Below are 17,061 nucleotides of genomic sequence, written 5' to 3'. Positions count from 1 at the left end.
GTTTCAGTTCTCAGTCCTGCTCCTCATTCCCTCTTTCCTCCTAGGACTCCTCGTCCCTTTCTAAGATGCATCTTTTCTAGCTTAATAAGCTCAGAGCACTGTTTGTGGTCATGGCAACACATGGTTGTCATCATCCTGATGGAGAGAGGCCATCCAGCCCTCAGCTGCCTGAAGGCTCAGCATCTCCTGGCTCAAGCCTCATTCACATGACAAAATAGGTGACCTCAAAATAAAAAATGAGGCCCTGTGGCCACGCACCCTCAACCACTTTTAGACCTGGAAACTGTCAACCCAACACTGACATAAACTGTCTGATAAGAAACGGAGCAGAGGCTAGCATCCCACTTTTTTTTTTTTTTTTTTTTTAAGTATAGTTGAGCACCGAAGAATAGATGCTTTTGAACTGTGGTGTTGGAGAAGACTCTTGAGAGTCCCTTGGACTGCAAGGAGATCCAACCAGTCCATTCTGAAGGACATCATCCCTGGGATTTCTTTGGAAGGAATGATGCTAAAGCTGAAACTCCACTACTTTGGCCACCTCATGCAAAGAGTTGACTCATTGGAAAAGACTCTGATGCTGGGAGGGATTGGGGGCAGGAGGAGAAGAGGACGACAGAGGATGAGATGGCTGGATGGCATCACTGACTCGATGGACGTGAGTCTGAGTGAACTCCGGGAGTTGGTGATGGACAGGGAGGCCTGGCGTGCTGCGATTCATGGGGTCGCAAAGAGTCAGACATGACTGAGCGACTGATCTGATCTGATCTGATCTGATAGCTGATTTGCAATGTGATCATTTCTGTTGCACAGCAAAGTGACTCAGTTATACATACCTACACATTCTTTGTCATATTCTTTTCCATTATGGTTTATCACAGGATATTGAATAGAGTTCCCTCTGCATACAGCAGGACCTTGTTATTTATTGGTTCTACATGTAATAGCCTCTTCTTCATGAACACAGCCCTTGTCATGGTGAAGGGGCTTGCATAACCCAGTGAAGCTACGAGCCATCCCATGCAGGGCCACCCAAGACGGACAGGTCATAGTGAAGAGTTCTGAAAAAACATGGTCCAGTAGAGGAGGGAATAGTAAACCACTCCAGTATTCTTGCCACGAGAACCCCATGAACAGTATGTAAAGGCAAAAAGATATGACACCAGAAGATGAACTGCCCAGGTCATTAGGTGTCCCATATGCTACTGAGGAAGAGTAGAGAAATAGCTCCAGAAAGAATGAACAGGCTGGGCCAAAGCAGAAACAATGCCCAGCTGTGGATGTGTCTGGTGGTAAAAGTAAAGCCTGATCTTTAAAGAACAATATTGCATAGGAACCTGGAATGTTATGTCCATGAATCAAGGCAAATTGGATGTAGTCAAGAAGGAGATGGCAAGAGTGAACATCAACATCTTAGTAATCAGTGAACTAAAATGGACAGGAACGAGCAAATTTAATTCAGACCATTGTATCTACTACTGTGAGGGCAAGAATTCTTCATAATAGCCCTCATAATCAACAAAAGAGTCTAAATGCAGTACTTGGTTGCAATCTCAAAAAACGATGGAATGATCATGATTTGTTTCCAAGGCAAACCATTCAATATCACAGTAATCCAAGTCTATGCCCCAACCACCAATGCCTAAGAAGCTGAAGTTGAACGGTTCTATGAAGACCTACAATACCTTCTAGAACTAACACCAAAAAAAAAAAAAGGTGCCCTTTTTATCATGGGGATTGGAATGCAAAAGTAGGAAGTCAAGAGAGACCTGGATAACCCGCAAGTTTGGCCTTGGAGTACAAAATGAAGCAGGGTGAAGGCTAACAGAGCTTTATCAAGAGAAGGCACTGGTCATGGCAAACACCCTCTTCCAACAACACAAGAGAAGACTCTACACATGGACATCACCAGATGGCCAATACCGAAATCAAATTGATTATATTCTTTGCAGCCAAAGATGGAGAAGCTCTATATAGTCAGCAAAAACAAGACCTGGAGCTGACAGTGGCTCAGATCATGAGCTCCTTACTGCAAAACTCACACTTATATTGAAGGAAGTAGGGAAAACCACCAAGCCATTCAGGTAAGACCTAAATCAAACCCCTTATACAGTGGAGGTGACCAACAGATTCACTATCACAGGACAGTGAATGCTGAACAGAGCTCCCCGTGCGGCAAGCAGGGCCTTGTTCATCCATTCTGCGTGCAACAGTTGCATCTCCGCATCCCACACTCCCAGCCCATCCCCTCCTCTCTGCTCCTCCCCTTAGCAACCACCCATCTGTTCCCTACGTCCGCGAGTCTGCTTCCATTTCATAGATAAGTTCCTTTGTGTCATATTTTAGATTCCACATTTAAGTGATACCATATGCTATTTGTCTTTTCTGGCTTACTTCTTTTAGTATCATCATCTCTAGGTCCATCCATGTTGCTACAAATGGCATTATTTCATTTTTTTAATGGCTGAGTAATACACCATTTTACATACACACATCTTTATCCATTCATTTATCAATGGGCAGTTTAGGTTGCTTCTTGCCATTGTGAATAGTGCTGCTATGAACACTGGGGTGCATGTATCTTTTCCAATTGGAGTTTTCTTCGGATATATGCCCAGGGTTTCATTTTATTTCAGGAGAAACCACTACAATTGTGTATCTTCAATTTAGCCCACTCTGTGTAAATCTAACACTGTTCTGGAAAATTCATCCCCCAGCACAGAGCAGCACAGGACTGAGTGAATAAACTGAATGGGGGAAGATGTGGAGAGGGGATGAGGATGAGAGTCTCTAAGCATTTCGAGAACCCAGGATAGACTGAAGAGCATATTAACCTAAAAAATACATTCAAAGGTGTTGACCTCAAACTCAGGGGGCACCTTCTCTATTACGAACCTGATAATTAAAGACAGAGAGAGAGAGAGAGAGGAAGTTATATAAACCTACAACTTACTGAGAACAGTCACAATTTTTCTGAAAATAAGAAAATGACCATATGAGTTAATAAAGAGTAACAACTCTTTTGGGCTTCCCTTGTAGCTCAGCTGGTAAAGAATCCACCTGCCTGCGGTAGACCCCAGTTCAATCCCTGGGTTGGGAAGATCCCTTGGAGAAGGAAAAGGCAACCCACTCCAGTATTCTGACCTAGAGAATTCCACAGACTGTATAGCCCATGGGGTTGCAAAGAGTCAGACACAACTGAGTGCCTTTCACTTACTTACTTAACAACTCTTCTATGTTTTTTTGAAATTGCAACCTGAGGCAGATTTTGATTCCTATAAAACTGTCCTGGTTTATTTACCTAAGGTGGCTCTTTTTGAAAACCAATCCACTTGAGGACATGAAACCACTGGTCTGTTGATCGCAAACCAACAAATTCTTAAAGAGCTGCAAAATCATTTTGAGCAGAAGCACTGCTTCAAAACTTCCCTTCAAATTTAACAATTTGATAAAATACCACTGATGTTTCTCTATGGCACAAAAGAAAAGGGACGAAGGATCTTTTGCAACGTTTGCAAGGTTTATTCCAACTTTCTATGTTTACAATGATTCCCATACACCCTCACATCTAAACAAGGCTTCCCAGGGCTTCCTTGATAGTCCAGGGGTTAAGAATCCACCTTCCAACACAGGGGACAGGGGTTCAATCCGTCGTTGGGGAATTAAGATTCCACAACACGCAGAACAACTAAGCCCGATTCCACAATTACTGAGCCACATGCAACAAAGAAAGATTCGTATGACACAACGAAGACTCTGCAACAAACACCCCACATGCGGTAACTGAGACCCGACACAGCCAAATCAATAGGTAAACTGTCCGTTTTAATCTAAAAAATATACAAGGTTCCCCAAAAAAAGTCTTTGTGGCATGGAAGGGTGATTAGAAAATAGATGCCAAATTTTCTTTCCATATTCACTTTGAAAATAAGTACTATTATCGGGATTTAAAATGTGAGTAGAAGACAATAATATATATTTTTTTAACGTGAACCCCTCTTCCTAACAAAAGGTAAAAAGACAGAGGAAGGGCTTGTGGCAGAACGTGGCAGCACCCGCAGAGACGGCAACGGCAGGCCTGTCGCTCTGCACCTGCGGCAGAGGGGCTCCACGGGCGTCTCCCCCAGGGGAGTCTCCTGGTCCATTTTCACAGTGACTGGGACGAAGAACCGCTCTGACCGACAGCGTGGCTAAAGTCTAGCAGTGGAGCAGGGCTCCAAGCCCGGTCCCGAACCAGGCAGAGGCAGACAGGGGAACGATGGCCTGGCTGTGGCAAGTCTAAAGTCTGCATGGGCAGTGGCCTCTGCCACACTTGGGCTGTGGACATATGTAGTCATTACCCCCAAAGGGCCAACTGTTCATCACTGAGAAGGGACTTCTAGGCACACGGGATGCCTTGCTTGCCAGAAAGAGCTTTTCGCAGGGCTCACTGAGAAGCACCAAGACTTGACGTCACCAGGTCACTCCAGCAGGCTTCAAAATTGGCCTCAGATGTCATTAAACAAGCCTGCAGCCGCCAACCACAGGCTGCGACCCCCGTCTTGCAGCCGGACAGAGGGCAATTAACCCCAGCACTTAGCACACGTCCAGCTCTTGACTTTGAAGGACGAGGATCCTGCTGGTGGATTGGATCAGCTGCTGCTGCTAAGTCACGTCAGTCGTGTCCGACTCTGTGCGACCCTATGGACTGCAGCCCACCAGGCTCCTCCGTCCATGGGATTCTCCAGACAAGAGCACAGGAGTGGGCTGCCACTGCCTTCTCCGTTGGATCAGCTGTCCCTCTGCTAAGTGTGAAGTGCTGTCCTGGTGCCAGTGAGGGTTTGTATTAAACCTACCTTTTAGTTTCCTGTTCACTCAAGTTTGCAAAGTAATTCTCCAGGATGTGGGGTCTCTGGCCATGTTTGTTCCACACACAGCATTATTTGCCCCATAAAAGAAAGAAACTCAAACCCTCACTGGCTGTGCGAATAATAACAGCATTTCCTCAACTTCATCCACCCCTGTTCTACCTTTATGATTTGTGCCATCCTGGTGGAGCACCTGTGTTCTTTATTATTTACTTCATTTTTTTAAGTTAACTTTTTTGAGTAAGACTTATTTTTAAAAATCACTAACATGAATGAAAGTGAAAGTCACTCAGTCGTGTCCAACTCTTTGTGACCCCATGGACTATACAGACCCTGGAATTCTCCCGGTCAGAATACAGAAGTGGGTAGCCGTTCCCTTCTCCAGGGGATCTTTCCAACCCAGGGATCAAACCCAGGTATCCCACATTGCAGGCAGATTCTTTATCAGCTGAGCCACCAGGGAAGAGAGCTATTATCATCATCAGATATAAAAGATAAATATAACAATCAATACAATATAGCTATTAAGTTTTACAGGAAGCAACCTAAAGGGAGTAAAAAAAAAAAAAAATGTTTAATGAAAAGGAAATAGTTTAACTCCTCACTTTGATTCAATATTAAAAACTGCTGTTTTGCAGTGCCACTTAAAATAATCTCGAGCAGTGCTGGCGGCACAGGCCTCACATTTGTGGGGAAAAAACTGAATTAAATAGATAATGATACAGTACTGTGATGTAAGTCAAATTACAGCATGGACTATAAAATGTGAGTTGCTAACCCTCTGGGCAAGATTCATGATGCATTAAGAAAGTCTGTCCTCGATTCGTGGACAGTGAGATGGAATAGTGCCTTTTCTCACATATCCGGAAAGCATTCGCCTCCAACCACTAAGAATTGGTGAACAGAGAAAACACATATAAAGTCCAGGCATGAAAGTGTAGTGTGCTCTTCACCACAGGAAACCGCATCAGACCTTAACTTGAAACCTATAGCGCTGGTCCCCTCCCTTGAGCAAGGGAACATCAGGAAAGGGCTCATTTTGCTCCTGGAATCAAAGCCAACTTGTTCAGTCAGCTCTAGCATCTCACCCTTTAGCCAGGAGGTTAAACCCCGAAGGTTTCCCACCTTCCACACGGGGAAGGTGTGGGGTCAACAGAAGCTAAGTGAATTTGTGCTGAAAGCCACAGGAAGCTGCTGAGGGGATGTTAGGAGAAAGCTGGGGGGAGTGGGGACAGCCAAGACCCCACCCTCAGTATGTCTGGCATCCCTTCGGGGCTTCTGAACAATGCAGCACCCCCAGACCCACCCCAGACCGCCTGCATCAGAATCCACATTTTAACAAAACCCTGCGGTTAATCCATGGCACATTCAAGCCTGACAAGCACTGATCCAAAGGGCCTCAGGGGTCTGACACCACCCTCTCTCGTGCCTCCGTCCACGGCCAGTGATGCTCTCTGGACAGTCAGGGACTGAGGACGCCAGGAAAGGTTCTACCCTGACAGTGGTCAGCGCCGGCCACGGCCATGCGACAGCTCAGGAACACAGAGGACCCTGATCACTGGGTGGGCCACCCCTGAGGGGGCTACAGGAGCCTAGAGTTTCACACGGGCCCCCAGACACAAGCCCCAAACCCTTACAAAAGCCCGCATGTGCGAAAAGTGGGGGTCCCCATGTGGCCTCTCAGGCTGCAGACTCTACCACTTTGATTGACCTGCCTAGGAAATTCACACTCATGGGATTTGATCAGCCAGAAAAAATGAGAGGAGACACGGGCAGATTTGCCTGGTCTGGAAACAGCTCAAGACCCAAGATCCCGTTGGTGATGGTAAAACCGTGACCCTTCTCCACTCTGTCATCTGTGCAGCTTTTTCACCACCACAAAAAAGCCTCCTCCACCACCTCCCACTGTGCGTGCGTGCGTACACACGAACATGTGCACACACCAGAGCAAGCCTCTGCCGATAGGAGAAGCAGGCGGTTAAGTCCCCCAGCATTTCCACAAGAGCCTGATAAAAAGGGGGCAGACCTGCAGGATCCATCACCAAAGTCCAGACCTGCAGGAGGGAAGGTTCTCCCCGGGAAAGCAAACACTGGGACCTGACTGGGCTTCAGTGACAGCTCACGTCCTCCTATCCACGCTGGAAGGTATAAGTGGGTACATGAGGAGAGGCACGTAGCCCTTCTTTCTTCCTCTGAATGTTTCAAAAGACACAGCTGACGTGGGAACCAGTACAACTGGCCCCTGACAACGCTGAATTCATACGGAGCACGTCTTCCCACGAGAGTCAGTAACGGGACTGCAACCTTCCAGCTCGGTTTTTTCCTCGGCTCCCAAGTAATTGAAGCCAATAGGTCTCCTCTTTCTCGAGGATTTCTGGACCCCTGCTTCTTATCCTTCTTAATGCCCATTTCAAAAAGGCTATCTGATTTCTTTGGGTTGTGTGATTTCAGCGGTCATTTTTCAAAGTCACTGCAGAGTTCACAGCCATCCAGTCTTTACCGTTGAGAGCACAGCTGAGACGAGAGAGAGCAGTTTCTATACATGCACCTCAGGCAGGGGAGAACTGGACCTCAGACGGGGGGGATGCCGGACTTCAGACGGGGGGGATGCCGGACCTCAGACGGGGGGGATGCCGGACCTCAGACGTGGGGGATGCCGGACCTCAGACGGGGGGGATGCCGGACCTCAGACATGGGGGATGCCGGACCTCAGACTGGGGGGATGCCGGACCTCAGACGTGGGGGATGCCGGACCTCAGACGGGGGGGATGCCGGACTTCAGACAGGGGGGGATGCCGGACCTCAGACAGGGGGGGATGCCGGACCTCAGACGGGGGCAGGATGCCAGACCTCAGACAAGGCGATGCCAGACCTCAGACGTTGGGGGATGCCAGGCCTCAGACGGGGCGATGCCGGACCTCAGACGGGGCGATGCCGGACCTCAGACAGGAGAGATGCCGGACCTCAGACGGGGGAGATGCCGGACCTCAGACGGGGGAGATGCCGGACCTCAGATGGGGGAGATGCCGGACCTCAGACTGGGGGGATGCCGGACCTCAGACGGGGGCGATGCCGGACCTCAGACGGGGGAGATGCCGGACCTCAGACAGGGGAGATGCCGGACCTCAGACTTGAGGGGGATGCCGGACTTCAGACGGGGGCGATGCCAGACCTCAGACGGAGGGATGCCAGACCTCAGACGGGGGCGATGCCGGACCTCAGACCGGGGGGATGCCGGACCCCGGGGGCTGGGGGGAGGATGCCGGACCTCAGAAAGGGGGGATGCCAGAGGTCCCCCCCGCTGCACAGCAGTGTAAGGGAAGGCTGACTGTGCTCTGCACTGCCACCCACCCCTGCTGCAGGACAGCCAGTGTCTAGGGCAGCCAGTGACCTGGAGCTGGGGCTAACGGCTGCCTTAGAAAGATGCGCTGGGTCAACCAGGCCTTACTCAGTAATGGCCGTCAGATGCCGCCACAAGGGCAGAAGACCACAACAGATAGAGACTGAAGAGGCTGGTGGTGAGATAGCAGGTCAGCGTGGAGGGAAGAACAGACCATCCACAGACAGAAGAGAGGCCGCGAAAGCCCTAGCGTAGTGTCGGGTGTGGGCCCCAGCGCAATGCTCAGAACACCAGCTCCACCCCATTCTCACCACCAAATTCCTTTTACCTGAGGAGAGCCGACTCCCCTGCAACCAAAGAAGACAAACAAGCCCCCCAAGTAATTTTTTCACTTTCTGTAGTACTTTCAAGGGAAGAAATAATTCTCATGACAAACAAAAGCAGACACTATGACAAGAGCATATGACTTGGCCTAAAGACAGTTTCCAATTACGGGATCTGAGAGGGAGCGGCAATTTAAAAGTTGGGGGGGGGTAAAGCTTTGTTTTCTTCTCCACATTTTCAATGAAGTACTGATTATCACTGCTGCCTTATAACAAGGACCCACAGGAAAATACTATATCCAGAGCTGGGGGCTTCTGCAGACGACACCACACTGAAAGAGCCAGACCTGAGGGTCGTTGAGAAGGAACCTACAGAGTTTTGTATGAAAGCAAAACAAACCACAAAGCAGGTGTGCAATAGGTGAGGCAGAAGCAGACTATCGCTGTTATAAACAGAGCACATGTGGGCTTATCCTCAGGACGTTAGACCAGAGTCCTCGCAAGAACAGAATGCCACCGCTAAAGACAGGGTCCCTGGGAGCTGCCACTTTACCTTGAGGTAATTAATCAAACATGTTCCAGCAAGCCACGGGACCAGTCTACCCCGGGAATGCTCCAAGGCTACAAGACGCAAGGTGAAACCAGGTACCCATTTAAAAGTGAAAGGTTAAACACGATGTAAACACCCTGTTGGGCCGTTCCATTAAAAGGAGGCAACATCACAGTGGAATCTGAAAATCAAAATAAACTCACAAACACACCACACAAATTCAAGTGGGCAGGCCTACCTAGGGCGCAGTCAGAAATAAATGAGACTGACAGAAATGCCTGAAACGGCAGGCAGGTCTGTTCATTGCAGCAGAAAGGCAGGTTCTCAGGGGAGCAGCTGAGGGGCCGGGCCACCGCCAGGAGAGACCAGCCCTTCCCCAAGCAGGGCTCCCCCCACAGCAGCCCCCTGAGGTCTGGACAAGTGACCACGCTCCCAGCCCTCAGTGTCTCCTCCCATCAAATGAGGGGACAGCTGCCGAGTTCTCAGGCCCCTCTCCACCGCTGTGAATCAGGGTGAACTGACTGGGAGAAAATCAGCACCTAAAATTTGTTTTGTGGCAAACTATTCAATAATCGAAGTAATGTCATCCCAAACATATACATAGTTTTCTTCCTGAACATTCATCCAGCCACATTTACTCAAAATTGCAAACATCAGCATCGGAAGAGACAGATGGACAGTTCACGTGGAACCATTTTCTTCTTACCATTCCGGGACACGTCGAGCTCCACCAGCTGCATGAAGTTGGCTATTTCTGGAGGGAGTCGCTGGATCTCGTTATCACTCAGTCCAAGCTTTCGTAACTTGACTAGCTGGAAAAATTGCTGAAAGACAAAACAGGTTCATGTAGGTCTCACAGATATTTGCAATGCAAACTTTTTGCCCAATATGAAATGTAAAACAGTTTGTCTTCTAGGGTCTTCCCTGGGGGCTCAGTGGTAAAGAATCTGCCTGCCATTGCAGGAGACACGGGTTTGAGCCCTGATCCAGGAAGATCCCACGTGCCGTGGAGCAACAGAGCCCATGCTCCACAACTACTGAGCCTGTGCTTGAGAGCCCGGGAGCCACAAGTACTGAGCCCACGTGCTTCAGCTACTGAAGCCTGTGCGCCCTAGAGCCCGCGCTCTGCAACAAGAGAAGCTGCCACAATGAGAAGCCCACGCACCACGGCCAGAAAACAGCCCCCACTTGCCACAACTAGAGAAAAGCCCGCGCAGCAAATAAAGACCGAGCACAACCAAAAATAAAATAATAAAATGTTTTTAAATGTCTTTTAAAAATTATCAAGGACTGTACCAATGTCACTTTCCTGATCTTAATATTGTACCATAGTCATGTGACAATGTAACTGCTGGGGTAAACGAGGTACTCAAGATGCTTCTGTGCACAAGCAACAATTATTTCAAAATTAAAAAATTTTCACAATGAACAAGTAACTCAGTGAGAATAGTAATGCCTCCTTTAAAGTATCCAGTAGGTGGTCACATTTTCTACTTACAGAAACTGGTATGAAACCTTCTATGTTAAGTAAAGATATTTGAAAATTAGAATAAAATATTTCTTAAACATTTCAAAAGAAATTCCTGTGCATCAGAAAATATATAAATATCCCACAAGTGTGTGTAGGAGAAAAGGAAATATTTTTGGTCAATCTAAAAAAGAGCCTGCACTGGATCCTTGCCTTAAACATGGCACATAGGGCAAATGCCTTCTGCCCTACACCCTTTAAAAACTGTACTAAAATAGCATTAAAGGAATTTATAGGGAGATGGACATAGACATAAAAATACAAAATAAAGGGATGAAGACAATTCAAGATGAGAGGGGATGAAAAGCAAACTAGACATGTGACAAAATCCTTGAAGCAAGGAAACAGATGAATAAATGGCAGTGAATAAAAGAGTCAAAACAAAGCTGAACTTTAAGCCTGTGGAATGAGTAGCCTGTGGAGATTAGGTACAGGTATCTCTGAAGGAAGGGGCTTCCCCGAGAGCTCAGTTGGTAAAGAATCTGCCTGCAATGTAGGAGACCCTGGGTTCGATTTCTGGGTTGGGAAGATCCACCGGAGAAGGGACAGGCTACCCACTCCAGTATTTTCAGGCTTCCTTTGTGGCTCAGCTGGTAAAGAATCCGCCTGCAACGTGGGAAACCTGGGTTAAATCCCTGTGTTGGGAAGATCCCCTGGAGACGGGAACAGCTACCCACCCCAGTATTCTGGCCTGGAGAATTCCATGGACTGTATAGTCCACAGGGTCATAAAGAGTCAGACACGACTGAGCGACTTTCACTTTGGATATAAAGACCATTAAGTCCCCATAGCCCCTCCTCTGGCTTGCACAACTAAGCAGGGGACTGGAAATTTCCTCCAGAAGAGCTGACTGTAAAACCAGCTAAAATCAGGGATGAGGCACGCAACCAGAAACAGGGAAGGGGGTCAGAGCCTGCTCCATGAGATCTACCCCCTTCTCCCTGCAGCCAGGCTTCTCGGCAAGAAAACAGACTTACAGACACAAATTATACAAGAGGGAAGCCCCAGGTTATAAGCCCCATTCAGGCACTCAGAGCTTCAGTTCTCTTTTTTAATTCAGGTGCCTGAATCTCATTAAACAAAGCCAAGGTTCTTCAGACATGGATAAATAAGACAAGGTGAAGCAGCCATAAAAGAAGAAGAAATAAACCCTAAGAAATTAAAAACTAGTGCAGCATCAAGGTAAGAATCCAACAAAAGAGATGAAAAATAAAGCTAGAAATCTCCCAGAAGGGACAACAGAAAGACAAAGAGATGGAAAGACAGAATAGAAAAAAAAAAAAAAAAAAAGGAAAATTAGAGGATAAGGTTGCAAGGTACTAGATCCAACGAACAGATATTCCAAAGACAGAAACTTACAGACTGCAGAGTATAAGTTTCCAGGTTAAAAAGGCCCACCATGTGGCCAATTACACAAATGAAACAAAACATATAGGAATACAAAAGAATATTATAAAAGTTCATAACTCCAGAAATAAAATGATTCTAAAAGCTTCCAGATGCCGAAGGGTGGAAAGAAGGGGAAGAGGGTAATAACAAAGGACTGGGACTCAGAAATGGCACTGGACTCAACAGCAACCTTGAAAGTAAGAAGGCAACAGAGCAGTACCTTCAAAATTCCAAGAAAACATTTCCAACCCACTCACATACCCAGCCAAACTATCAATCAGGTATGATGAATGAATAAAAGACATTCTCAGACACACATGGTCTCAAAAAAGTTATCTTCCTTGCACCTTTCCCAAGAATCCATCAAAATGTGGAAGCAAATCTAAAAGGAGGAAGATCTGAGATTCAGAAACCAGAGAAACAGCCAAATAGAAGGAGACAGAGGCTAAAACAGTGAAGGCATTCCAAGACGGCAGCCAAGCAGCAGGTCCCGAGAGCAGCCAGTTTACACTGAAGAAAATACCAGGGCTCTCAGAGGAGAGCTTGGAAAAAAAAAAAGACACATGTGAGGGATTTTCTGACATGTCTGGAAGTATCAGGAAATTTACTTGGTGACAAATTAGAAAATGAAATAGAGAAAACAAAGCAAGCAAAAAAAGGAAGGAGTTATTAATTCCAGAAAAAAAAATACAGAGTAAAAGAAGATATATAGTCAAAATACAAGATTTGATTATGAACAATATTTATGCAGTCATAATATTTTAATATTTATAAATTGTTAAAAACAAATTTTACATTATGTCAATATTGAGAGGATAGGAAAGAAACCATAAGTGCTAAAGACTCATCTTACACAGAAGGAAATCAGTAAACAACTAAATAGTATTGGGTAAAAATCAAACTGTAAAAGCAAGCCATTTAGCAATGTGGAAGCAAATGTTAACAGAAATCCCAGAGCTGGGGGTTCTCAAAAGCAAGACACTGGAGTGGCGGAGGGGAGGACAAGAGATTTATGGGATTTTTAAAAAATAATTTGCATATATTACCTTGCTAAAAATAGAAATTGAATTTACAAAAGAAAACATCTCCACCAAGACAACAGGGTACTCCAAATGATAGTTGTGAAGGCTGCCAACATTCAATAAGCTTCGTCGGTTTTTTCCTTTGGTAAAAGGGATTTTAACTTACATAATCAAAAAGAAGGCATCATCTTTTGGAAACCAATGGGGCAATACAAAACATAAAAAGTTTTCAAGTCCACTGACATCATAACAATACTTTTGGGCATCTGTTCTCGTAACATAATTGAAAATAAGAAAAAGCAGCTACGGTGCACAATATGTTTCTGCATTCTTATCACTAGACATGAAAAGCATATCAAATAAGGGAGATGATTACCATGGTATTAAGAACTCAATATTAAGCAACCAAAGATTACTGTAAACACCAGAGAACTTCAAAGAGATTGATGACGCAAATATAATTTTAAAAGAAGACAAAATAGCAGGTACACTAAGGAAAAGCACATGTACCTGTTGAGAAGAGAACACGGGGGGAAAGTTACGCCAAGAGACAAGGAAAATGCATGAACAATTTTATTTTTTAACAAAAAAGATACTTTAATATGAACTATGAATCTCATCAAATGAATGCTACCAATTAGCTATATATAATAATGGGCATGCTCAACAAAAGGACTAATCCTTTCGAGTTCTTCAATCATAGGGCTGAAATTTAATTTCTTAAGGAAAGATTCGGAAATTTCTTTATGTGGGTTATACTAAAGCATTAGCTGACACAAAAGCCATTCAAAAGAGTCACATTTGAATAACAGAGCTTATGCCAGTTGTTCAAAAGAGTCTGACAGTTTCATAATGCATCGATGTGTTTACTCAGGCATGAAAAGCTCACTTTGTTTTTCAGGAAAGCTACAGCACAAAAGCCATCACCAAATCCATACATTCGAGGACCGTTCAGAAATAATACAAGAAACCAAGTCAACCAGGGACTTAGATCATCAGTGGATAATAAGCTAGTTTTATGCCTGTGGAAATGACAAGCTTCAAATCCCAATGTTCAACAGAAATTCCTAATCCTAACTTTAAATCCTAATTTCAAGCAAGCAAATTTAAGTTGTTTTGCATGTTAAAACATCCTCAAAAAGGACCTGTCACAAATACTACTTTATTCAACTGGGGACAGACCAGATAGAGAAACAGCCCTATCCAACAGCATCCCACAATGAAGACAGCGATTCCTCAACCCTTCCCTCATTATCCTGATGGGACCCTGATTTGGCAATCAAATGCTTTAAATCAACTACATTCTGTAAGAGAGACACAATATCACTAAGACTGCTTAAATCTTCAAGTGTCGCACTTGCAGGCAGTCACGGAGGAAAACTCCAGAAGTGTATAAACCCTTCTGCCCTCTCCGGGATGAGCCAGGGCCCACAGGAACAATTCGCACGGCAGTCTTGGCAGGGCGCCTGGGCAGGGCGATCGCGTGACAGGGCACACAGACACCATTCTGCAACCGCACCGTGTTGATTACAGCGCCCTGGCCCACACCGAGCACATTCTGTACAGTTACATGCAAAGAAACCCAAATTGCCTTGGCCTGCCTTGCCACACCACAGTCTTCTTATAGCCACCATTGTTTTTCGTAGATACAGAGTCTTTAATTTGGTTGAACAGAATGTTTCTTTTTCCCATTCTCCATTTCTAGTGAGATTCTTTTCCCTTCTCTTGATAAAGTGTTAGTTCCTCTCCCTTCTTAGGAAATCTGAGTCTTAAAAGAGCTGTGTCCTTTGCTATCACTATATGGCCAAGGATCAACAATCTCCCCAAACTTCCCCATAAGGTGGGGAAAAGAGGAACCATTGTTGCAGACTCACCTCGGGGAGGACAGTATAAAGAATGGGATTAACCTCCTGAAAAGCTGTCTGACTCTGAGCTGTCAGGACACCAGTTGAACTCACAGACTTCCTTCCGGGCATCTTCTAGCCCTTCAGCTGTGCTTCCCTGGTGGCTCAGGTGGTAAACAATCTGCCTGCAATGTGGGAGACCTGGGTTCGATCCCTGGATCGGGAAGATCCCCTGGAGAAGGAAATGGCAACCCACTCCAGTATTCTTGCCTGGAGAATCCCATGGACAGAGGAGCCTGTCAGTCTACAGTCCATGGGGTCACAAAGAGTTGAACACGACTGAGTGACTACTTTCACTTTTCAACCCCTCAACTAAACGCTGACCCCTTTCCACCCTACCTAAGTCTCATCACATCCCTGTCCCCAAAGACCTGAACTGCCTTTGTGGTCAACCAGCTTGGCAAAGACATTGTAAACCAGTGGTTCTAATCTCCAGGTGAGAATAATCATGTTACGTAGCTATCATTTTTATCACCTGGCCATGTTCTTCACTATGAGACTTATAAAAAATGATCATGACTTTATTACCCAGATAAATTCTTCTAGGTATGTACTTTGCATACTTGTTTAAAAAAAATTCACATATTATTCTAGTATATTTTATATATTTGAATGTGCTTGACAGAATTATTCATAATTGCCCAAAACTGTAAATAACCCAAATACCCATCAATAGTACATCTGACAGAAATATATTCTTACAATGAAATTTTTCATGGCAATGAAAATGAATGCTTGCTCTTGGAGTACAGAGAAATCTAGAAATAATATTCAGCAAATAAAATCAAACACAAAAGAAGGCACACTATATTACTCCATTTATATAATGTAGAAAAATCACCAAAACTAAACTTCTTTGTTTAGAGATGCATACAGAGGTGGTAAAAACTATTTTTAAAAAAGGCAAAGAGGTGATCAGTATTAAATCAAGTTAGCGGCTTCTTCTAGTTGTGAGGGAAACATGATCAGGAAGGGCATGAGATGGGCTTCAGGAGTCCTGCCAATTCTAAACCTTCTAACCTGACTGCTAGTCACAGGTTTTCATTTTACAATTTGTTGTGAGCTGTATATTTATGCTTTTGTGCACTATTAATATATGTGTTTTATTTCACAATAAGAGAAGTTTTAAAAGTTTTAAACTACTGACTAATCAGAAAGAAAAAATGCCAATTAGGACCAATGACATCAAATTCTTCACCTTGACAGAGGTAATGATAATGAAAAGCAATGACATTATGTCTGGAGGAGGAGAAATAAAAAGGCCAACAGTAACCAAAACAATAACGTTAGAATGATCACGCTGCAGCCATTAACCGTCACCCTTTATTTACTGTGGGATTCTCTGTGCTCAGCAGTGAGCTAAGGACTCCACTTGGGTCGTACTCTGTAGTCATCTCAACATTGCTACAGAGCTAACATCTATATAGAATGCTCGCTGCTGCACAACAAACCATCTCAAACTCAGTGACTCAAAAGCAACACGATTTCTTGAAATTTCTCACATTTCTGTGGGCCTGCTGTTTTCACTTGAGCTCACTCACGCAGCTTCACTCAGCGAGCGGGTCAGAGGGGCAGAAGACCACCACCCCAGCCTCAGCTCATGGTTTGCTACTTGTGCCAACGCCCAGCGGGAGCTCCTCTGCTCTCCACAGGCCTCTTTCCTTTGCCATATGATCCAGCGGCTCTCGGACCAGCATTCAAAAGGGGCAGAGAGTCCGGGAGGACTCTCAGAGCCAAAACCTTGAAATCTGCACCATGTCACTTCTGCCATAGTGAGGGCAATGGGGAAATAAGTCTCCACTGGTAGATGGAAAGAGCAGCAAAAATCACACTGAAAAGAGGCTTGGAAGGGGTGAAATCTGGTAGATTAAATGGCCTACTATAAAATGAGGTAGGGGCCTCAGAGGTACCACAGAAGACCACGTATAAAAACCAGACAGACTATTCTATAAAACTCGATGATTCACCACAGAGTAACGATTTTTCCAAAGGAAACCTAAACAGAAAATGTAATAATATACTGGATAAACCTTGGTTAAGACATGACTTTTAACACACGAGAAAGTTAAAGGGAAAAGACTCGAGAAATATTCACAGAAGAATAAAAAGATCCATTAGCTAAAGCAGAGAATTCAAAGGATCATATCTCACATCCAGAATT

The 17,061-nt window shown here is 45.1% G+C and overlaps 1 protein-coding gene across 1 annotated transcript in view; it reads right to left on the bottom strand.

Annotated features, from left to right (window-relative positions):
* Positions 1-17,061, bottom strand: part of LRRC1 (leucine rich repeat containing 1) — a 134,921-nt gene that overhangs the window by 75,677 nt on the left and 42,183 nt on the right. The window contains exon 2 of the mRNA XM_006042683.4: positions 9,764-9,881. Within this exon, the coding sequence (XP_006042745.1) occupies positions 9,764-9,881 (118 nt within the window). The remainder of the gene's footprint in view (positions 1-9,763; positions 9,882-17,061) is intronic.

The sequence above is a fragment of the Bubalus bubalis genome, chromosome 2 (genome assembly GCF_019923935.1).
Source record: "Bubalus bubalis isolate 160015118507 breed Murrah chromosome 2, NDDB_SH_1, whole genome shotgun sequence".
In the NCBI taxonomy this organism is placed as follows: Eukaryota; Metazoa; Chordata; class Mammalia; order Artiodactyla; family Bovidae; genus Bubalus; species Bubalus bubalis.
Note: the sequence above shows the minus strand (reverse complement) of the source record. Positions and strands in the feature narration are given on the sequence as shown.